We start from the raw sequence: 24,564 nt of genomic DNA, 5'->3' as shown, positions 1-24,564 counted from the left end.
TAAGAATGGAAGTATCTTTTTTAACTGATGCTGTAACGTAGTATAAACACTGGAAAACAGATGTAAGGTATAACCACTGGAAAATGGAAGAAACACCAACAAGTAACAAACTTTCTCCGCCCCTTGAAGCAATAAAAACAAAAGTACGAATGTAAACTTGCAGTGACTCAGGCAGTTTAGACTTGGGAACAGAGCTGAATAATAGAGAACAAGAACAATCGTGGTCAGCATGACATACCAATGAAAAAACGATTAAGTAATGCATCAAGTAAGGACGCACTGGCTTAGGATGGAGGAAGAGATGGGGCGAGCTCACGAACACTATGGTAGGATGTCTCATCCTCAGCTGAGCTGGGGAATGCTGCGAGGGGAGTGGGGATTGTGAATGGGGACTATCGGTGGGGGTGGGGGTGGTGGATGAAGAGAGAGAGAGAGAGAGAGAGAGAGGTAACAGCAAGTTACAAAGAGAGGCGGAGAGGCCGGTGTTCTGTCAGTGTGAGTTTGGAGTTTGCGCAGCGCATTGTGGGTCCGTGTTGTTGTGGAAGATACTTCTTTCTCTCTGGTTCTTCATCCTCGCCTTGGATCAGGAGTTCGCCAGGTAAAGAGCTCTTTTATTTGCGGAGATTTTAAAGGGCTTACGCTGTTGTCTTATGGATTACTCTTCATCTGATCGCTCGCATTTCTAATTAAGGTTTAATTGTCCCTTAACGTTTAGTTATCAAGTGATTTCCGGATCTGACGTTGCATTTTTGACTGCAGGAAAATTTTGCTCTTTCAACTTTGACTGCAGTTCTGGGATGCAATCGAGGAATTTTAATTAGAAATATGAAAATATTTCTTACCAATATCTCTGCTTTGGCACAATGTGCTTAGTCGGGTTTGAATTTTATTGACACACGAACCTTTGTCATCGTCCACTTTCCAAGGCTTATTGTACTTAATTTTCTATATTACAAAACAAGTTCTGGATGTGGGTCAGCAGGATGAACGCTTACTCAGGTATAGTATGGCAGTGCCTCATCCTGGACGAGAGCGCTGTATGACAGGAAGACTATTTCCATTGTTTCTCCTGGCTTTATTTTATTCCTGTTGATTCAAGAGAAATACTCAGGTTTTAACAAAGTAGATACAATTTAGAGATCTTTTCTTGATAGTGACCCTCAAGGGTTTTCCGGGGTCGTTATCTGGGACTAATATTTCATGAGGGTCATTATCGTTATGATATTTACAGTCTTTTGTTTGTTTTTACAGTAATCCCAAACTGCCTCGTACCAAACTCGCAGCAAAGGTGAATACATACCGGGTAAAAATCCGTGGGAACGTCTATCTAGGACAAATCCCAAATCAGGATGTCTCGTTAGCTCAAACCCAGTCAGACCATCAATGAGTAGGAAATCTAAAGTGAATTAAGACTGAATTGTAAATTTCAGCTTTTCAAAAACGTAAATGTTTTTGTTTAAGCTACTGTTGAAATCATGTCTTGCAGCTGAACGAAGCCATGAAAGTGCAGAAAGACTAGTACGGTACAAGAGAAGATTTATATTATAGAGCACTTACCGAAGCGTAAAATTTTGCGCTATTTCCGCTGATTTAAATTGTAGTGCGTGTTTAATGACTGAAAAATAACATGGTACATTTCTCTTGCCCTTAGACCTTGTTAATCAGGTCATTAGTGTCTTAAGTAGTCGTTAAGCCATTAGCGATACTTACCGAAAAGAATTTTTTACTCTGCTGGGTAATTTAGTGAAGGCGTTCATAAACAGTTTAGGTGGTCTGATACAGGGATAATTGGAGTGAAATTGCGTAGTGATTACCTGGAAGAAGGCATTTTAAAACATGACTTGAACATAATATTGGGTATTCAACATCTTCACCTGTAATCAAAAGTCTGACCCAGGCATGGCGACTGCGGAAATTAGCTCCATATTAATACAAGCCATTGCCTGCAAAGGACGCTACAAATTGTACTACCTGTACATGCTTCAAGGAAAACGGATGAACTCTCTCCACTTTCTCTGTCACTTGCAATATTATGTACAAATGAAAAGGCCATTATTCTGCTGAAGATTTTTTTTTCTTATAAATCGCCCAGTTTTTACGCTGAACTTACAATTTCGTCCTTCTCTTTTCCCAAATGAATAATCATGATAATGTGATTTATACCCCAAACACAAATTCGAAAATGCACTTTCTATGGAAGGTTTATATAGTACCGAATTAAAAACTTTATTCATTGAAAACTTTAAATTACGCGAAATGATTAAGAAGTTAAAATGGTTTACTTACAAAGACATTAGTGATATGCGAGCATAACCAGATTTGATTTATAAACGTCCAGCGTTTCACAAGACGAAAAACTCGAGCACCCTTGACCAAGAAATCGTTGCTGCAAAAAACTCGAAAGTTCGGACACTTGATTCCGTCATTACCCGGAAGGAGAGAGACAGAGGACAGAGGGGGACAGAGACCGAGACAGAGACAGAGAACATGAGAGAGAGAGAGAGAGAGAGAGAGAGAGAGAGAGAGAGAGAGAGAGAGAGGAGAGAGACTGACTTCTGGACACTGCCCGAAACTCGATTTAAGAAAGGTGATTCACCTCCCCGCGGCTACGGCAGGCCGCCGATTGCATTTCTTTTATTGTGAAATCTAATACAATCCCTGCCCCGAGGCGCCCAAAGGTTTAAAGTTTAATCATAATTTAATACCTAATGAATGACACATCAGATTCAGAAGACCAAGAACCAAATAGTCTTGTGCGTGGCTCCCAAGACATTTTTTGGTCATCTGTGTCAGCTCTTCAGCTGGTTCCCCGATCCAGTTTTCTCGTTATGATTTCTGTCTAACACCTCAAAGGCAAGGCCGCCTATCATTCCAGACTCGGTAACACCAATGTCCATTCCGTTGTCTTATCCCAAGCCTTTACTATCTGTTCTTTGTGTTATTTTCATCAGGTAGTCTTTAATTTCCCGTCTTATAGCGTAGCCATGACAAAGGGACACTTAACAAAATATTCCTAGAGGTCGATGGCGGTGGTAGCTATGCTACCAGATTGTAATCGGTCAATGTATTTACAATCTTGATTGCATTTCTCTCTCTCTCTCTCTCTCTCTCTCTCTCTCTCTCTCTCTCTCTCTCTCTATATATATATATATATATTATATATATATATATTATATATATATATGAAAGTATATTTTCACTTAGGAAAGTAATTAATGCTTAAACGCGAACAACTCTGTGAGTGACAGGTCATTGGTCCAACAACGAACCGTTTTAACGATTTAACGGTTCAGGCAAGGGGCACGTACCTATAAAAAGGGCCGGTTCTAAACAGGAACAAATTGACGGACTCGGGTGAACTGCAAATCTTCATAAACGCGCTGGTTTGCGCGCTCTGAAATTTAGCGCTAATGCGTCTCCTAACCTCCCGTTCCCCTACCAACCCATCCCCCATCCGGGGCGAACAAACCGGTTTGCAGTGGGGTGGGTGGATGTGTCACGTCTCCTCCCGGAGAAGACAAACAAGATCCACTCGGATAGTACTATTATAGAAAATAAATAGGAATCCAATTGCTTGCTTTCTCCAGGCGATTCTGAACCACCCAGGAGATATGATTCCGAGGAATTACGTTATATCAGTGCCTGGTTGTACCTGGCCACGTCACTCTTTAAAATTACGCCTCTAGGTTCACTAGGTTCAAGGGCACCTACGAAGCTTAGCTTGAAACGCAGCGTTCCATGCTGGTGATACTTTATGGCCGACAGACACATCTGGAAAGCCCCTCCAGAGCGGATTTCCATTTCCTTACTCCTCCTAATGACCTCATAAATCCCTGAACTTAATTTTTAATTTATTTTCCCTTTTCTTTTTTGAATGAGTCATCCCTCTCATTACTCAGACATGGAGTTTGGTAAAACGACTCGAATTCCTTTCTTGGAAGCTGCTTTTGTTCCGGTCTGAGACAGGAAGGAGTCACAAGACTTTTAGGCTTTGTCACGCAACCTAATAGGAAGTCTTATCTTCTTAAGCTCTGAATTTTGCACTTTTTTCTTTCAAAAGAGGAAGTCTTTCTATGTTAAATTTCACAACTGGCGAAGCTGGACTGACTTGTCGATTACCATGAGGACTTTTTTTTTCTTTTTTTTTTTTGCGTTAAGTCCCAGGTGCTTTTATTGCCATTGCACTTGTTTAGGCCTATTTGTTTAAAATTTCCTGCCACGTTAACCCTTCCTTTTCGAAACCTGTTTTGAAGTGGCACGATCGCTGACAAAGTATAATATTAGAAGTCTACAGTACCTCAGAGAGGGGGAGGGGGTGGGGTTGGGGAGAGAGAGAGAGAGAATCTTGACGGGGCTGATGTAATGATACTGCCATTGGATTGAATTAAACTCACATATTTGTGTAATTCATGTTAAGGAAATACACAGCTCAAATCTGTAAGACCAATTTCAGTGCATGGACTAAGAGTAACAGCGCAATTTATACAACTGACTATTTCAGGTTTACTTCTGACGAGAAATTCGCCATTTCGTTAGGTTCATTGTTTAATGGGTCCATGTTTGTGCATTTACAGCCCTTTCATGTAATTTTATGGTTCCGATAAACGTCCTTCAAGGAATAGTAGTGATTAGATTTAGAGCATATCGGGTTTCTATTGGCAGTTATTCTCAAAACATTAGTCGTTAAAGCTTTTTACATTGCATAACACTAAGGACATTAATATATTAACGTAATTGCCAATATTTCGCAACTAGACAAACGAAACGTGCAGGTAAGAGGCCTTGTCCCTTTCCGGTAGAACAATGAGAGCCAGGTATGTTGAGCTAAAAATAAAAAAAAATAAATAAAAATAAAAACTTTTAATGGTTATGCTTGCTCTGTTATGGGGAAATAACAGTAGCCTTGAGCTGGTTTATTTTGAGTTGAGCGAATATATATCTAGTTTTATGTATTTCTTTTTTTAACTATAAGTCAGTAAGTGTTATTTTGGACAAAGGAGATGAGAAAAGTCTGTCGCTAAGGCCTCAAAGAGGTAAGAAGAGAAAGTTGAGATATTAAACTTAGCGAAGGATTTGCAGATTTCTTTTAGAATCAGCCTCTGATGTTCTGGGTCAATCGATTCAGAGAGAAGTAAGAGTGGGCCAGAAATAAGCATCGATTTTGAATAAAGATCTGTACAGGAAGTTTATTTAGCGTAAAGAATATTTAGATATAGTACAGTAACAAACGAAGCGATGTACACCTTGTGCTAATTGAACTTGTGTATATACACATTACCACAGGTGGAAAAACTACACCCAGCTACATTTTTTCACCTGTGATGCGTGATAAACGAATCAAGTGTTAGTAATCGTAAGCATTATGTAATGTTTGTGTGAATATACACAAACACAGCGCACATATAGAGAACTACACCCAGCCACATTTTTCACCTGTGATGTATGATAAACTAATCAAGTGTTAGTGAATATAAGCATATATATAATGTTTGAGCGAATATACACAAACACAGCGCGCATATAGAGAACTACACCCGGCCACATTTTTCACCTGTGATCTATGATAAACTAATCAAGCGTTAGTGATTATAAACATATATATAATGCTTGTGCGAATATACACAAACATATATGTATTTACATATACAACATATACATACGAACATTAGTTTGCTGTGTGTGTGAGAAAGAGAGAAAGAAGCGCAAAACAAGGCGGACCTTCGATCTCCCCAGTCGCTCAACCCACGTGAAGTTGTAGTGCCAGGCGATACACAGGTAAGACCGTGTGGCCTAACGGATAAGGCGTCGGACTTCGGATCCGAAGATTGCAGGTTCGAATCCTGTCACGGTCGCATGTGGTGGTTGTTTTAATAATGGTTTAAATGCAAAATAAAAAGTCTTTGGACTTTCGTCGTAGTGTTTGTCATGATAACATGAATTCCATTAGGTACCAAGGACATTATTATACATAAAAATGTTTGTAATGTTGCAAAGGCTAGTGAGTGATTCATAATCTTTGCGCATGCGTACTTGCATTTCTCTCTCTCTCTCTCTCTCTCTCTCTCTATATATATATATATATATATATATAATAATCTAATGCGTATTATACACTTTAAAAATATATTTTTTATTAAAATAATATTTCTTTCAACTCTTGACGTTTGATTTTTTGGTATCTAATTGTAGCATAAAAAATTATAAGAGGATTTAAAATAAGGTATCGAGTATCAGATGGACTGTTTCGTTTTTAATGAATCTAATAATATAATCATTACGATTCACTCCGCCCAATTAAAAAGAAAAAAAGAATTAATCGATGCCGAGAAGGTTATCTAAATTATTCAAGCCTTGTAAACATTGAGTTTTAAGAGATCCTATTTTCTTGAAACAACTTCTCCTTGCTCCGTATTCCTCTCTGATGGATCTCGGATTGGTAGTATACTTCCGCTTAAGTTTTTCCTCTCTCTCTCTCTCTCTCTCTCTCTCTCTCTCTCTCCTCTCTCTCTCTCTCTCTCTCTCTTTTTTATGGTGGATTTGAACGGGTTACTTTCCTATTTGGTGTGTTTTGATATATGGTGTATAATCAATCCTAACACCAATTTATATTTAATTCTGCTTTGGTTCAGAATATTGCATCAGATTTGCAAGGTATCATCGAATTATAACATAAGTACTCATATAATAATGGTAAAAATTAAACAGTTGAGTTTATCTTGCTTACATTGCAACATCGAGGTAACCTAGAATTTTGTAAACTACTTGACGCCCAAGAAAATTCCCGCCATTTCTAGCTTACTACTTTAAGTTTGCTATTACTGTACCTCTCGCAGCTAAAATATTAGTGTTACTATACTCTGTTTTTTTTTTCATCTGTCCATCCGCCTGTGGCGTTTTTGTATGGTAACACTGTGTCCCGGGCTTTAGATAGTTACATTCAGCTTACATTCAAACGATTTATAAATAATATCCTATTTCGAATATTAACGGTGTAATTCGCATACACTAAATTATTAAAACATTTTTCAGTTGCAAATGTACACCCAGATATCCTTTTATTTACCTAAAACTTACAAATAGCGTAACTATTCTAAAGGGCCCGGGGACGCAGTGTTACCATACAAAAACACCACAGGCGGATGGACAGATGAAAAAAAACAGTATAGTAGCGAAAATTTTCCTGGATGGGAGGAGAAAGGAAATTCGTCTGAATCATCTAGGTTTAGAAACTTCACGCAATAAAGTTCGATCGGGATAACTGAAAAGTGAAAACTGTATTCACAACTATGCATGACCCCTTTAGCACGCTACACTTCAGCACGATTTCTTTCTAACGGTATAGCGCGTGTCAATTCATTTTAACGTGATTCGTAGTTTTGCACGTGGTCAAATACTTTTCACCTACAGCGGACTTTGCTCGAAATTGTATTCTAGCTCATACAGTACAGATATTAATCGTTGTGGGATTCATTTAGATCAATAGTAAGTTTTTGACAGATGAAGGTACGAGATCGTAGCTTAGTTCAAAACTTGATAGTTCTGTCTGGGATAAGTATAGACAGAGTTCGCGAGTCCTTACGCAGTTTCGTTAAAATAAATATACACTCTAACAAATACGACTAGTAGGGGTGACACTGATACCCAAGAGTGCTGTGACATGGGAAATGCTTTCGTTTTTGACGTAGTTCGTTGAATGATAGTTTAGTCGTAGCTGGTGCTCAACATTGAATGTAGTTTGTAGTATTTTGGTTCCGGTATGTTTAGGTGTTTTGCAAGTCAACCATTGAAAGGACAAAGTATCAAAACAGTCCTGCGTGGTCTTTGGAAGCTGTTCCGATGCAGTGCCATTAAAATGAACTGGTCAATTAATTCCTAAAGTACTTGACTGTCAGTCCCAAATCAGCGTGATGGAGTACTTCCGTTGTTAGTTTTAAACGTCAAGTAGACAGGAATGTCAGTTCCTCAACCTTTTCATTCGTTCCTTCAAAAGTCTTTGCAAGTAATCCTTGAAAGTGTTTATTCGGGATTTTTGAACGTATCTGCTTTGTCTCGGTGACACCTATAGTACTAGTTTCACCTCCGCTACTTCATATTTGCATTGCCTCAAATGGTCACCAACCTTAGATGATGTGGTCGAAGATTGGCCTTAATGAAAACTAATGATAAAACATTATTTATTTTTAACTTTCCTTTCAAATAAAACCACGGTTTTACGCTGTCACTAAGCTGAATATATATAGGCTGGCCAGGGCCCCCTGACACAGCGTGCGTTATATTTATGATAATGCATCTGCGTTTCTCGTATATAACATCCGGTCAGAAAGGGCATCTGCTCTATCCATCACGAGCTGATGCGTCACGTTGTTTAATGAGGTTTGGCTGGGGGTAGGTGGAGGAGGGGAGGGTGACCGCCAAAGGCGCGCAGCATGCATCTATGTTGTTGTTATTATTATTATTATTATTTTTATAACAATTCCAGGCAATAACTGATCCTTTAGATTTAATTAACCGTTATTTTCCTATGAAAGTTACAAGAGAAATACAAATACTTAGTGCTTGATATGCTTTATACCTGTGGCCTTTTTATATATATGTATCTACCTTTGTGGCGTGTTTAATAAAAGCCCGTTGAGGATTACCTTAAAAACATAAACAAAAGACTGTAAATATCATTAAAATAATCTCCCCCGAGAAATATTGTGATTGTAAATATCATTAAGATAAGCTTCCCCAAGAAATATTGTGAATTTTTTCCCTGTTACTTTATTAAAGGCCAACCATAAATTTATGTGACTTTTTATACTGCGACTTATTTCCTGACCAAAATTGTGACTTTTTCTGACTTTTTTTTCCTGTGACGTTATTTCCGGGCCCCGTTATATATTCCCCAATATACCGTAGTGGTGTTGTTCAATGTATCACTTAAGTATTTAACCAACTGGGAATGCGCATTCATTCTATGAGTATGTTTGCTGAAGGACTCGTATGTTAAAAGTTTTGTGTGGTGGTCAACATGGTATTTGTTTTTGATCTCGTTGAAGGTCATTCATATATATATATATATATATATATATATATATATATATATATATATATATATATATATATATATATATATATATATATTTTTTTTTTTTTTTTTAGAGAGAGAGAGAGAGAGAGAGAGAGAGACGAGAGAAATTTGAGCAGGTCTTCTGTATCAAGCACATTTTCTTGGCTAAAATGAACTCCGACTAAATTCAAAATAAGGATTTTACGCTAAATGCTCAAGTCTCTCTCTGTCTGTCTGTCTCTCTCTCTCTCTCTCTCTCTCTCTCTCTCTCTCTCTCTCTCTCTCTCTGAGTGACCTATTATCCAGTTACGTTTAGAGAGCTGGAGAGAAAGCTTGTTATGTTACTTACTTAACGTGGTTTCAGTTTTCTTTCCTATCAGCTAGGAAGCTAATTTTTTCATAACCACTTAATATATTGCAAGAGATAATTGGTGCAACTGAGGGTTGAAAAACATTGAATGACTAATTATTGAAAGTACTTAGGCCAATACCTTCCCGTAAGTGATTACCGAATTTTAATGATATTTTTACTTTATTTCCACAATTCTATTTTATCATCCCACAGAATGAGGGCAATTGGAGCTCTTGTGTTGACTGGGGTATTGGTGGGTATGGTCGGTGCCCATGACTGGGGTTGGGGCGCATGTCCAGTGCTTCAGGCGAAGGCGAAGTTGAACGTGGATAAGGTAAGTTTCTCTAAAGCAGAATAGAAGAAGGAAATTCATATTTGAATTAATCCCTGGTCATTTTTTTGTATCTGATACTTTGTATTAGTTATTTTCCAATTGAAATATGTTACTTTCGTAATATACTTAACAGAGATGTAAAATATTTTAGGGTCTCACATAATAGCGGCGTCCTTTTATGTGTCGGAAATTCACTTGAGTGTAAAATGCGTAGATCTATTAGATTTCTCCTATTCTCTTATTCTGCAGGAGCTATGATACTGCCGAGAAAACACTAAAAGACAATTATAAAATACTAGCAATTTACCAAATCCTTAATAAAAGCATATTCATCTGCTGCTTCATATAAGTGACTCGCTAGTGTTTTTTAACTATTATGTAGGATAAATTCGTAAATTAACTAACTCTACGGACATAAGCAGCCCCGTTTCACGGGCAGAACCAGCTCCGTTTCAGGAAATCCCTTCTCACCCCAACCCCCTTCGGAGGGGGTGTGGGGAGGTAGGATGAAACCCCATTATAAACCATCTTAGGGGTCCCCACTATAATCCTGTCAAGTTTCATGCCCATCGGACCAGCCGTTTGGCCGTGTTTGAATGACAGACGGACGGACAGACATAACGCCCATTATAGTACAGTAAGATAAGAAGCACCTTATTTTGAAAAGTACAAGGGCCCGCCAGAGAGGGAATCATCCCTATGGAGGGCTGTACATGCAACCAAAGTGAACTTCATTATAAATTTTAAGGGTCTGTTATAGGAGACTGTAAATTGCTTACATTGAGTTGAATAGCAGAAAGCTTATTCACCATCAAACATCCATCAACAGGTTCACTCAAGGTAAACAATAATTCCGGTGTCCGCTGAATGCTGTGTTAGAACATGCACCGCACATGCGCATTTGCATCAAGAAACAAACCTCGACGCCATCGAGCTCATCCGAATGGCTGTAGATGCGCATTTGAATTAAAATGGATTCTGTGTTCCTGTAGTGAAAGTACGCGATAGCTCCTCCCGCTTTCATTCATATGACGAAGGAAGAACATAATGTAAAAGAAAAATATAAGGGCAGTTTCATGTTTCTCACACATGCGTACGTTACATACAAAGTTTGTCTTGATTGCGCATTTGTGTGTGTGTGTGTGTGTGTGTGTGAGTGTGTGTGTGTGTGTGAGAGAGAGAGAGAGAGAGAGAGAGAGAGAGAGAGAGAGAGAAAGTGGGCACAATATCCCGATTAGGTAAAGAAAGCAAATGTAAATACATCAGAAAGCTGGATAGACAACAGCTTGGGGCCACCTACAAGATATTCATTAATTCGAAGAACTTGCATGAGCTCAATTGATAAGAGGAAAATATAGTGTGAAAATGCTTGATGCAACCGGTTATGACTCACGGTGGGGTTAGAAACCCAGTGAAGATTATGTGTGTGAGTGAGAGCGAGCCAATTTTTTTTTTTAAGATGGTAGAATCAAGGCAGTTGCCAGAGTGGATAAGACTTATAACTTCCGTAGATATTTTCCATATTCAGAGAATTAATTCATAATTTTGCTACAATACCCTGTCAGTTCTTTCAAGGTTAATTGCTGTTCAAAATCGTCTGTCTTTCCCGTATGGGGGTGATGCCGTCAGTGCACTTCATGTGGCACACTGTAGGCATTACTTGAAGTTTTGTCGCAGCCTCCTTCCGGTCCTAGCTGCAACCCATTTCATACCTTTTACTATGCCTCCTTTCATGTCATTTTGTTATTTCTCTTCCATATTACCTTCCAGACAATTGATTCATAATGCAACTACGACGAGGTTTTCCTCCTGTTACACTTTTTACCTTTTTAGTGTCAGTTTCCGTTTCTAAAGGCTCTGTATCCGTAATCCGATATAATGAATATAAAATGCATCGAACCAAGGGGGTTCAGTTCGCTGTGCAGATAAAGCGGTCACCGCCGAGAGCCCGTGGTCCAGTATGAGTGATGACACGTCGACAGGAAATGATGACCGATTATTAACGAGAGAGAGAGAGAGAGAGAGAGAGAGAGAGAGAGAGAGAATCAAGGTAGCCACGAAGTTGGATGATAATCTGGACAAGAGGCAGTTTTCATTGGTTATTTTCTCAGCATGTTCAAGATGACATCTTGTTACTGTACAGTGTGTAGGTTCAGTGGAAGGAGTCTTGCCAAGGCAACAGGCTTCCTCATAAGAATAGTTAATAAAAACACTTTGAAGGAAAGTGTACATCCTATGATTATATAAAAACGAGCAGAAGTTTTCGCTCTCAAAGAAAGAGAGCCGAAATATATCTGGGAGGAGTGACGTAGAAGGAACTACGGGTGGTGATGGAACCGTGACAGGGACCCCATGGCCGCGGTCGAGTTCTGGGTAATGGGCAGCTTCCGTAGAACGTAGTTGGTCTTAATAAAAGGGACTTCTAAAATGTCCATTTGCTTCAGTGCAGATCTGCTCTTGACGGGAAAAGTCGCCTTTGGGTGGTATTTCGTTCTCACTCGCCTCTCGAGCACGTTGAGGTCTTTGCTGCCTAACATCTAAGCGGTCATTTGTAACTTTAGGGAAATACTTAATTGTTGCAGATATAAGTAAAAGTTATTGGTAACCTAATGTCTCTCTCTCTCTCTCTCTCTCTCTCTCTCTCTCGTACATGGACTGCACAAGGAATCTGAGGTTCTTGAATAACGAGGGTGTTAAGATGGTTCTTTCTATTAGTTAAGGTTGGAACTTCTTCCTGGTGCTTGTATGAAAGTCAAATTCTCTCTCTCTCTCTCTCTCTCTCTCTCTCTCTCTCTCTCTCTCTCTCTCTCTCTCGTAACATATTTTGTATACTTGTGATGAATGGCCACACTGGAGAGTGAAAGTTTCATGTTTTGAATATAAAAACCAGGGTTGGATTGAGATGGCAATCATGTTCTCTTAAGCATTATAAATTCTATTGAGAAATCAAGAAAGTTCTGCTCAATATCACGATTAATCCTACCGGCTTCAAAATGAATGCCAGTATGATATTCTTATTGCAAATTCTCTTTGGACTGCCCTTGATAATAATTCCGCTTAAGTATAAGTCAGTTTTACAGCTGAACCTTTAGAAGTTTAGCAATGAGAAATTATATCGAGAGATTTCAGAAATTTGCAAAGATACCACCATCAATACACAAGTCAGTATGAATTTTCTTCAGGTTTTATTTGTTTGCATTTGAGTAAATTGGAACGCTTAAGCCACCGAAAGTGTTAATGAAGTTCATGATAAATCGTAATCAAGTACTGCAGTGTAAACATTGCGATAACTTCTACTGCATAGATATGTCTTGAGTTGTTCTTTTAAGAGTTTTGGCAAAAATTGCCACAGGGGTCTGTTGATCATTCGCGTTAAAATTGTGGTGTTGAACTTATTCTTAGTAGTTATTTGAGAGATAAAATCCTTTTGAATATAACTTGTGCGATAGATTCTTTTGAAACCTCGACATATTTCCTGAATTTGGTAGTCAAGAATGTTGATTACATAGACAGTTCTGGTAGGTAATTCGGCATTGAAATAAATTTGATTTTGCTTTAATGACTGATAAATATATTTTCTTGATTAAAAGTAATACAACCTGATAAAATATATTCTCTTGATTAAAAGTAATAAAACCTGATAAATGTAATCCCTCGTGATTAAAAGTAATAAAACCTGGTAAATATATTACCACTTGATTAAAAGTAATAAATCCTGATAAATATATTCCCTCTTGATTAAAAGTAAAAAACCCTATAAATATATTCCCTCTTGATTAAAAGTAACAAAAGCTGAACTTTTTCTTGAATTGCCTTAAAACAGTTTTTGAGTGATCTGCTTTCATTTCAAAATGCCCTGTAGCCACCAGACATTGGTCTCATTGGACTTCATTGTGCTTCTCTCTCTCTCTCTCTCTCTCTCTCTCTCTCTCTCTCTCTCTCTCTCTCTCTCTCTCCTGTGCCATATGCATCAGTCCTGCATTAGGTTTTTCCTTCCCTCGTTACTCGATTAGTGGTTAGATCAACAAACATAATTTTGATCAAAGAAATGAGCTGCAAAACATCAACCTGTCAATTCCGTAGGGTACAGATTGATTTAACCAAAGGTCCGCTCCCAGAGATGGCCGCTGAAGCTCCGAATCACTACTGGATTGATAAAATGACAGGCGTATGGATTGGTATATGTAAAGTAACGGATCATTTGACTTTTTGTTATATAATTACGCTGATGGTTTCTTTTCTACCAGCAATTCAGGGAGACAGTATAATATAGGATTTAAACAGCCCAACCTCTTTGCAACTAGACGTTCATGTTTGATTCCTTTTGAATCCTAAACTGAAGAGTCTACAGCTACTCTGCTTTTGTTTCTTTTATTAGTGATTTTCTTATTGCTTGGATAATGCAGGAGTTAAACAGCCCAACCTCTTTGCAAATAGACGTTTAGTTTGCGTTTGATTCCTTTTAAATCATAAACTGAAGAGTCTCAACTATTACTCTGCTTTGTTTCTTTTATTAATTTTCTTTTTTTTTTTTCAGTACATCGGCCTCTGGTACGTCATCGAGCTGTTTGACTCATCCTCAACCTGCCAGACCTTGAATTACACTAGATCGTCGGAAACCCAGCTGGCTGTCACGAAGAGTCGACAGTTCTACATCCTCGACAGCCTAAGCATCGACCACGCGAATACGTATACTGGGAAACTCGACATCCCTAATGAAGATAACGCTGGAAAGATGAGAGTGAAGTGGCCACTCAGTAAGTAGAGAGAGAGAGAGAGAGATTTATGGCTACTAAAACTGGCGTTACAACATCTAGGTTATTGACAACGCAATGAAATCAAATAGGACACTAAAAAGATAAAAAGCTCAAAGGGAGTTTCATATAAGAAAAATCTAATAATATATACATAATATAATCATTTTGTTAATGACTATATACTATACATACATACGCATAATATATATACATATATATACGTATATATATAGTATATATAGTAATTATACACACACACACACATATATATATATATATATATATATATATATATATATATATATTATATATATATCTAAATTTTGTCGAGAGAGAGAGAGAGAGAGAGAGAGAGAGAGAGAGAGAGAGAGAGAGAGAGACTAGGACAAGTACAGCTTTAGTACATATAACAAATGGTTAATAACATATTCTGAGAATAAGTGAATGTTTCTTGGAGAGGAAGAAATTGCAAGACAATTTTGCACGAAAGTCATATTAGACTTCCTTTATCTTATTGGTTCAAAGGACCTTGTATAATAATTTTTAATTAGTGTTTAAGTCCTCAGATATTTGCGTGTTAGGCAAATATGATGTGAAGGAAACCAGTCTCCTATACAGCATTTTATTTAGAGATTTAAGTACCCAATGACTCTTAGTGTACCGTAAGGAATTTGATTTGATTTTCCATGAAATGTCTTGAACTCATTGGGTACTTTGAACGCCTCAGTGTGGTCGAGACTCGGATGAGTAAATGACTACCTTCATTAAAGCGTGAATGGTGCAATTGAGCCATGTGATTGCGTGCCAGATGGATGCAATTGCGTAAGGTTGAATGCATGCGTGCAAGGGAATTAAGCAATGTTGCTGGTTCGTGTATTTTATGCGGGTCGTAGAATTGTTTTGAATAGATAATCTTCACTTAGGTTCCTGACGTCTGCTACTGTTTGGTGCGAGGGTTTATTCTGGAAGATATAAAACTGAGGGGGGGGATTAATATCTGGGGTATCCTTATCCAATATGGAAAATAGTCGATAAAAGTTGATCAGAAGTGCGCGGTAACGAAGCGAAGCAGAGAGATATATCATATCGCATATTGCTGTGCATTTCCGCTGATCTATCAGGCTGGGTGAAGAGGCCTTCTGTAGTCTAGGGATTAGATTTTGTCTGCAGTTCACATTTTTACGGGCTCTTCTAGAGCTAGAGCCCGTGCCAGAGCAAGGCTGGCTGAATCTAAGCCGACATGGAATTCACATCTTTTAAATGATCGTCAATCTAAATATACTTCTGGTAGAGCCAATTTCAGGCAAAGTATTTGTGTATTTTAAATATGAACCTTTAGCAATATTTTAAACAACCTTTTTGGTAAAGTTTTAATTGCATATTCAAGGGTAACTTTACAGTAAAAAAAAAAAGTACGTATGCCATGATTCTCATAATGTTTTAAAGCCCCCGTTCTTATAGTTGAAATTTCTCTTTCACTAGGTACTTCACTTTCCATTTATATCAAATTACAGAAGCTGTCACGTAGACAATTAAGGATGCTGTACTGCTGTTGATCTTGAGCCTAGATTGAGCTGGTAATCCTACTAACTCATACTTGTTTTCAACAGATATCGCAGGCAAAGCTGACTACACCATCTTCGACACTGACTATGATACTTACGCTGTTGTTTATGAATGTCAGCAGATCAGCACTCTGGCTTATCGTCAGTCATCTGCTATCCTCTCCAGAAGTCCTACACTGGATTCCAAGGTTGTCGACAGGGTGAGTGTCTGGGACCATTTGAATTTTTATCTATTAAAGAGGAAATTGGTCCAGCAACTTTATCTTATTAGAAAAATAGAATTAACGTAGTTTTACAGTTATATATTTCATAGTATTTACATAATTTTACAACGATATCTTTTCTTACTTTTATAAGCAGAGTATTAACATTTAAGTAGTTATCAGAAAAGTAAATATTGAATTTATATCCGTAAGTTTTCATCTGTATATATCTATATTACTGAACACTAGGCTTTTAAGATTTTCAATAATTTTTCTGTCATGGCCATAAACGCCTAATTTATATTCCAACCAAATTCCATTTATATAATCTGCAATCAGTATCACTGCTGTCTTTCCATCTTTCTCTGAACAAGACTTAAAATCTGATTTCGAAAATAGTGGTATTTTTATCTCGATCTGTGTTAGTTCTTGTTATTCTTCCACTTGGTTTAAAAAAGCTGCTACTCCTAGCTCTTATGATTGTTAATCATGTTAATAATGAAGGTAAGAAGAGCATTGTCGCCCACAAGGAAATGCCTTAACACTGCAAGAGTTTACAGTGGCTTCAGTTATTCGTAGGTTTTACTATCGAACGTATTTTTTCAATAAATCGCAGAAAATTCGGTAATTCGCGGATTTTTTCGTAGAGCAATATTCACCAATTACTGTATTTTCGGGTTCTTTTCGCCTTGTGATAAATAATAAATTACTAATTTTTAATGAATATTAAGATTAATAAGATTAAATAATACTGTACCTGTAATAATACAGGTAATACGATTAAATAATATAGTACCTGTAACAGTAGTGATAAGATTAGATAACATTATTATTATTATTAAAAATGAAATAAATAAATAATAACTCTTAAGACTCAGAGAGAGACTAGTGCAAAGAAACAGGTTTTTAATCCTTGCTTAGTTTTCTCCTCTGAATTGGAGGGACCTCATTATATTAGCTCTCACATATTAGGGACCTCATTATATTAGCTCTCCCATATTAGGGACCTCATTGTAGTAAACCTCCAGATGTCTACTGGACAGTCCCTAAACCAGTTTTCTCATTCATCTACTCCCAGAAATCATACAGTTTGAAATATTAACGTGATATTAAAATATTGAAATATTAAACTACTACGTGTTTTACGATTATAGTTTAATGTATATGGAACTATTAAAATAGGCAGTTATAAGGGTTTTTATAGGGTATTCGCGGGTGGTTGTGGTTCCAAGCCCCAGTGAATACAGGAGCCTATTTGCTTGAGAACTCTGAAAGACCCTCAATGATCGAAGTCTTTAAAATACAAGGAAATGTTATGAATTGTTGGAAAATATAGCTCGCAATAGGCTTGTCTATGTTGAAAAATAAAGAAAATATATGTGCACACGTTAATGGTCATTTTGAGGAGTGCTACTACATCAGTGTCCTCTATTCAAACTGTTCTGCTCCATCGAAGCTTCGAGGTAGGTTCCTCCGTGGAATTTATTCTCATATTACTGATGTATTGTCATCGTTGAGAAACTTGGGATTATGTAACGTCATCAGTAACAAAAAAAAAAAGAGTAAAGCATGAATGAACAGAGATGAGAATGCTGATATGGATTACGGGAAAATCTCTGCTTGAGAGATCGGAAAGCGATGAAATAAGAAGGGCAGGCTTAGTAGAGAATACAGAGGTGATAAGTATTTGAGTCACGATTGAGGATGGATGGTAAGGAGCGAGTGAAGAGGGCTTGGGAGGAGGAACCTGTTAGAGGAAGAAGATCGAGAGGGAAACAGATGATGAGGTAAAGTGAAAGAAGATATGGAGAGAAGCGGTTTGGTGGAGGACGATACCTTTGATAGAAGACAGTGGAGAAGACGCACCAGGCAACCGTCCCCTTAGTGTAAGGATAACGGTGGGAAAGGAGTCTTGATGTAATGCATACTTGGGATTGGTCTGGCATGTCAGTCTATGATTATTTACATAAGTGCCTGTAGACATCTAAAGAACAGTATTACAAGATACCAGAGGTCATTTACCTTTTTCATTTTTACTTAGATTGGAGCAGGTTTTTTTTATCATTTGCCCCTTCCCACCCCTGGGAATTATTAATACACTTCAAATGGGTTCAGAATTTACTTACGAAATTATGTAAGAGGGATAAGTTAATTCAAGTGTCACAGCCCTCCGTACACTGACATTGTTTTCTCTTTGTAATTGTTTAGTTTTTGGGGGTTACATCTCTTCGTATACTGGACATTGTTTTCTCTTTGTAATTGTTTAGTCTTTTAGGACCGAAGATAGTGCTGTGCAGAAAGCTGTGCGCCGCACTGTATTTTGTATGAATCATTCTTACCCAATTACAGTAACATGGAGTAAATCCAGATGTCTGTGGTTACAACTTGATACATATGGAGTTAGTTTAGTTTATAAAGAAGCAAATATGTAATCAATGATAAAAGCATCTTGGAGGATAATTTTTGTGTTATGTCATTTTATGGTTTACTTTCACATAAAAAAAAAACTCGGCAACCTTGTCTGCAACGGATATTGGATACAATTCCCACTAAAAAACTCTATCAGTTTAAAACGTACACCAAATCTGCAGCTGTTAGTAAGATGTAACGAAATCTGATGGGAACCACCAAAGCAAGAACAGTTGCCTCTGTTATTAGTTCTTTTTTATTTTCTTACATTTTTGCTAAGGTTTTTTTTTTGTGTCGAGTACTTGAAATAAAACGCGTTTTACCTGGTATGGAAGGCGAACGGATTAGATGTGTGTAAACATGGTCGATGGCTGGTTTAAGACTGATCAGTCTCTATGGCAAAAGTGAGTGTTAGGGGGACTTAGAACGCCTGGTTTGTGCCTCTGAAGTAGGCCCAACCAAACTAAAATAAAGATAGTTTTTTGAAAACCCGGACTATAATTTTCTGCAGGAACCCTAAAATGATTTTATTTTTGCTGTATCGGTAAAAGAATCAAAGAAGGTCCAACAATCAATGCAATTCAGTATTTAACAGTCTCTCTCTCTCTCTCTCTCTCTCTCTCTCTCTCTCTCTCTCTCTCTCTCTCTCTCAGGAAGACTTTCCTTAGCCCGAAACCTTACAGAGAGATCTATAATTATCGAATCCTTCCAGGTAAAGAAAGAGCTGAAAGATGCCGGTATCTCCACCTCTCACTTCGACAAGATTGACCACAGCGTCTGCACTCAGCCCTCCGACGCAAGCATGAAGATCGACATCGACGACAACACCTTCAAAGACATCGTCAGTTCTGCTGGCGATGGAATCAAGTCTGTTGCTAGTACGGTAAGTAACGCTTTCGCTGATTGGCCGAGGACGAGGTTTCAGCTAGGAAAAAAGTAGCGGGAAAAAAATCACATCAATTTGTTGTTGCCGGTAGTAAACTCACAATATTCCTTGGGTGTCATTATATTTAGTCTCTTTTTTTATGTTTTTACGGTAATCTCCTACGGGCTTGTATTAAACAAGCCGTAAAGGTGGATACACCGAGTTAAAACCCTCGGGGGTCACTATCTATGAAAGATTAATGTGACTTTTTTTTTTTTCCTGTTATTTTTGTTCTGCCTCTTTTACCTGTGACACTTTTTTCGTAATGCGGATGTTACGACATAGATCAGTATTGTCGTTAATGCTTCGGTCCGCCTCGTTCTCCCTTGTCCTGTTACTTGTCTTGTAAAACGTTGAGACTTAACATCTCCTTTAGGTGAAAGGAAGTGGGGTAGTTTGAATTTGCATGTGTTTACTAATGCGATAAACTAATCAAGAGTATATTAAAGAAGGTAGACTAAGGAATTAGTAACAGATTTCCTGCTATAGAGCAAATATTGGATGAATATAAGATTTTTCTTTGTTTAAAGCCTTTTATTTTTTTCTGTTTAAAACCCTTTTATTTTTTTCTGTTTAAAAGCCTTTTATTTTTTCCCTGTTTAAACCCTTTTATTTACAGGACAGCATTTGTCATCACCCACATAATACTTACACCTTGAAATTCTCTAGTTAGCGGGAAAATACGAGGTCCCTTTATTACTCAATATGATTGAGTAATAAATGGTAGGGTGGGCGTGGCCTATGACCTCGTATTTTCCATTGACTAGAGATTTTCAAGGTTTTAAGTAATATATAGAGGCTAGCAGAAGCTCTTATAAATGAAAGGCGTTAAACAGAAAAAAATCTTGTCACATCCATTCAGTATTTGTTTTACAGCAGGAAATCTGTTGCTAATTCCTTAGTCTGTTTTATGACTTTTATTTCGTTCGAACGTTAATATGAAAAGTAATCCAGAAAATGAGGATTGGAAGATTACATTTAAGATTGATTCATGCAGGCGTACAATTTAAGAAGGTTGTTTACTTAGCTGTTACTAACAGTTAACTTTCTTATTCCCTGCAGAGTTCTATATTACCCGAGTTTCTCTCATTTGCCAGCATTTTGCGAAATCGCCTGATTGCAAATCTAATCAATTGCACAATTAAAAAAGATATTGTAGCTACTCCCTGAGGTTTAAGTTTCCTTCTAATGTTTTGTTTCCCTACTAACCTTGCTTCCTTGATCTGGAGTATTATGCTTTTTTCTGTACTACTTTTATTTGCGTTGTATTTCTTTTTGCTTCATAATCCATATCTTGATGCTTCCAGCTCCCCAACCCACTCTCGCTCTCTCTCTCTATCTCTCATTTGTATTCTAAATGTAAAATAGCTTTCATCCGTTTAGTCTCTTCACCTGTTTTATTTCTTCTTAAATAGAATAACATCTGTACTGAATATTTCCACTTAATAACATCTGTACTGAATATTTCCACTTACTATTAATATAGAGAACAGTAATGTGATTCTTGTTGCATATTGGAGGTATAGATTCTGTGCATTTTTAACCTAGTGTATTTATGCATCTTTTTCAATCAACCTTGGCGATTGTGCTTTAACCTAACTGCATGTGATGTTATTTTCTGCTGTACCGAAATTCCTGTTGTGGTAGATTGTTGATACTGAACCTTATTGCATAGTTTCCTTCATACCAGAGGCAGAAGTCCTTGATTTCACAGGAGATGGTTCTAGGTATATGCATATTTCAAGCTGAAGTTGTAACATAGATAAGGTACAGTAATTTTAATTTATCCTAAGATGAATGATGAAACCCTTTTGACCAGCCCAGTGAGAATTTAGAATGTTAACGATCTGGTTACTAATAATAATAATAATTACCACTCACGTATTGTATGTGCTTCACCACACATGAATGCAATGAGTTTATATAAGCCGCGAATAATTTCAACGTTAAATTGACGAAAGTAGTTTTCTGATGTATATTTCCAAGTACTACTGTGCGCATGTACTGTTCAGTAATTCAGGGTCGAATTGACACCGCTTCAGCACGTGAATTTCCTTAAATGTCTCCATTATAGTGACCACAAAGAACAAAACATTAATTAAGACAAAACCATGCTATTGATAATCAGCAAAGCCAAACAAAATAATTGGGTCATCCAAAAGCGTATACCTTGATACCTCTCTTATGTGAAGTTGAGACTAAATCTGGCACCTTGGTTTAGGACTGAGGATCTTGTACCGAAAAATGTTCACAAAATCTTCGTCATATGTTTCAGCTGGTAAAAATCTTCCAGGTGGCCAATGGAGCAAGTAACCTCGCCGACACTGTTGTGGACTTCACCCGCCGTTTTGGGGCGTCCACTGATGGAAGCAGCGCCAGTGCTCCTATCAAGGAGGACAAGAACTCGGACGTCGAATTGATTTCTTAAAAAGAAGAAAAAAAAGAAGAAGAGCTGGAGCTGAGAGAGAGCCTGTGCGAAAATGCAGTGATGAGGTTGTCACTGCTAGGAGTGTCTGCTGTCAATGAGCTGCAGCGAAAAATGAACAATGATAGTTTTTAAGCGAATGAAATGAGAGAGAGAGAGAGAGAGAGAGAGAGAGAGAGAGAGAGAGAGAGAGAAATGCTTTTACAGATTTTTTTTTACTTGTAAGATATGGAAGCACTCGCTTGTGTCCTTCCAATATAACGTTACCCAAGTGCCCTTATTTAAAATTTGGGGCATCTTTATCGACCATTTTTATACGTTTGATGTTGTTCTTATATTGGTCTGAAATCGACCAGTGTTTATCATAATGTACAAAATCTCGTAGATTAATGAGTGAATTAAGACAGGTCGCGTGTACCGAGTGAATGTTTGGTTTTAGCGTTTAAGACATTCATTTTTTTTATTCCCGTCAGAGGGTCCTCGGCATCTGTTGTTTCCCAGTTGTGTTTTTCGTTTTTAATTATTTTAATTGAGATTTTTGTATGTGCGACTTATTAAGAGATGCCACAAATAAAGTCTTAAAGTAAATTGGTTCGTTTATTTCTCCTGAACTATTGCATTGAAAATGCGTCCCGGTTTACATACAAAACAGATACAAGAAGAGTAATAACCACATAAATAAATGATCTTCCACAATCATTAATAAATCAGGACTAGAATTAAGGCGAGAGAGAGAAGGGAGGTTTGTAATGTATTCAAAAATAATGTATTCAAAACGAGTTACAGAGAGACTAATAATGAAAGATAAACTGGAAAATAAATATTACAAACCACACGACGTTAATCATTCTCTAACATCTATGGAATAATTTCATAGGGTGATAAGAGGTAATAGGGAAGTCGTTCGGGTACAGAATAGACTTGGGTATACCGTACTGGTTTGATGTTACAGTATCATTTTAAGAGATAATAACAACACTTGAGTAAAGCCCCTTCCACACGAGGGGCAAATGCCAAACCTCGAGGAAACTGTCCACACGGCCTTTGAGCAGAGTAAAAATAGTGGTATATACAACTTCATCTGGTACCACTGTTTGTTACCAAATTCGCTTCCATCGTTAAAACGCTTATGACGTCATCCTGCTTCGCCTATGAAATGGTAACCAATTTTGTGGGTGGAGGAGGGCGATGGCGAGTAAGTCATAGTCCGTCTTTCTGTGCCTACTGACTGCCTTAGCCCCTCATTGGCGTGGTTGTTGGTATGATCTTTGACTGTCACCTCGGTGGCAGCGAGTTCGATTCTCGGTGAATCCATTGAGGGGTCAGAGATGTGTAGTTCTGGTGATAGAAGTTCACTCTCGACGTGGTTCGGAAGTCACGTGAAGCCGTTGGTCCCGTTGCTGAATAACCATTGGTTCCATGCAACGTAAAAACACCATACAAACAAACAAACCAACGGTATTTTGGGCAGGGTGACCAGATTTTGAAAATTGAAATAAGGGACACCTAAATTGGAGAGGTAGTTGAACTATATATATATATATATATATATATATATATATATATATATATATATATATATATATATATCATACCTTTTCTGACTCTGTAGAAGTTTTTGCGGGGAATAATGATCTTATTCCTAACACTGCTGCCGCTGAGGCTGCTTGTTTATTTTGTTTATTTGATTTGTGCTGCCGACGCACATCCCTCAGTCAACCGTGCGTAATGCTTTTAAAATTCTTCGAGCATAATTTGCAGTATGCTCCGCTTTTGTTGTTTTGGGGGAGAAGCCATTGCTTGAAATCACTGTAATTTTGCCACTCTGGTCTAAAAGTACATATTTTCTCTTCACTTTTTTGTTGCACTTTTTGTCGGACATGCTGCCTTATGTTTAAAAAATCAAATACCAAGGACAGATTTGTTTGTTCTCGGCCCACTGCACTGTTGCCAATTTTGGGCGGTCGCCTTTACCCCGTATTTTGCAAAAATTTCACTAGTATATTGTAATTTTCTTTTCAAATATTGAAAATACGGGACAAAAGGTGTCCCGTGGAGGGTCGATACGGGACATGGGACAAATGTCATAAATATGGGACAATCCCTGATTTTGGCGGGATACATATCTAGCGAGGGAAAACTATGAGGTGTGGATACAGTGTAGCTTGAGGCATATACTTTGGGTGGATAAACCATTCCAGTATATACTGTATAATTGTCAACAGTGCAGAGTAAATTAATTTTGTGCCGGTCTGATGTACTTTCTGCGTCATTCTCTTCCGTCGTACTTTTTGACTGCTTCTCTAATTGCTCTTGCAACTTGCCAGGGATCGTGACTCCGATATGTTTGCTGCGGAAATAAAATATTTAACTCGTTTTATAAAAGAAAAATGCCACTCAATTAATTCACGGATTTCTGAAGAAAAAGCTAGATACTATTTTATGAATGATCATGAGAAAACTTTCAAAAACCCATAATTATTATAAAAAAAAATTGTGTTTCTGTATATATGAGGTATAGAAATACTGAGAGATTAATAAA

At 37.6% G+C, this 24,564-nt stretch overlaps 2 protein-coding genes and 1 non-coding gene across 4 annotated transcripts in view; 2 read left to right on the top strand and 1 right to left on the bottom strand.

Annotated features, from left to right (window-relative positions):
* The first annotated feature begins 439 nt into the window (after positions 1-439).
* LOC135226355 (apolipoprotein D-like) lies at positions 440-22,610 on the top strand. Its single transcript, XM_064265816.1, has 6 exons — positions 440-598; positions 9,618-9,738; positions 14,276-14,495; positions 16,106-16,260; positions 19,385-19,555; positions 21,891-22,610. The coding sequence occupies exons 2-6, from the start codon at positions 9,619-9,621 to the stop codon at positions 22,023-22,025; spliced, it is 801 nt and encodes a 266-aa protein (XP_064121886.1). The 5' UTR covers positions 440-598; position 9,618; the 3' UTR covers positions 22,026-22,610.
* Trnar-ucg (transfer RNA arginine (anticodon UCG)) lies at positions 5,780-5,852 on the top strand. The gene has a single exon. It is a non-coding gene; the product is annotated as a tRNA-Arg (tRNA).
* The window catches only part of LOC135226303 (uncharacterized), a 36,848-nt gene continuing 34,889 nt past the window's right edge, over positions 22,606-24,564 (bottom strand). For both annotated transcript variants that reach the window (XM_064265754.1, XM_064265747.1), the window contains one exon: positions 22,606-24,372. In XM_064265754.1, coding sequence (XP_064121824.1) covers positions 24,292-24,372 — 81 coding nt within the window. In that variant the 3' untranslated portion in view covers positions 22,606-24,291. The remainder of the gene's footprint in view (positions 24,373-24,564) is intronic.

Source organism: Macrobrachium nipponense, chromosome 20, assembly GCF_015104395.2.
Source record: "Macrobrachium nipponense isolate FS-2020 chromosome 20, ASM1510439v2, whole genome shotgun sequence".
NCBI lineage: Eukaryota > Metazoa > Arthropoda > Malacostraca > Decapoda > Palaemonidae > Macrobrachium > Macrobrachium nipponense.
Note: the sequence above shows the minus strand (reverse complement) of the source record. Positions and strands in the feature narration are given on the sequence as shown.

What these genes read in the sequence shown, in the direction of transcription:
- LOC135226355 (XM_064265816.1), top strand. Translation starts at nt 9,619, where the DNA reads ATGAGGGCAATTGGAGCTCTTGTGTTGACTGGGGTATTGGTGGGTATG. An exon ending in CGAAGTTGAACGTGGATAAG is followed by an intron (nt 9,739 to 14,275) that starts GTAAGTTTCTCT and finishes TTTTTTTTTCAG; the next exon opens with TACATCGGCCTCTGGTACGT. An exon ending in TCAAGTCTGTTGCTAGTACG is followed by an intron (nt 19,556 to 21,890) that starts GTAAGTAACGCT and finishes AAAATCTTCCAG; the next exon opens with GTGGCCAATGGAGCAAGTAA.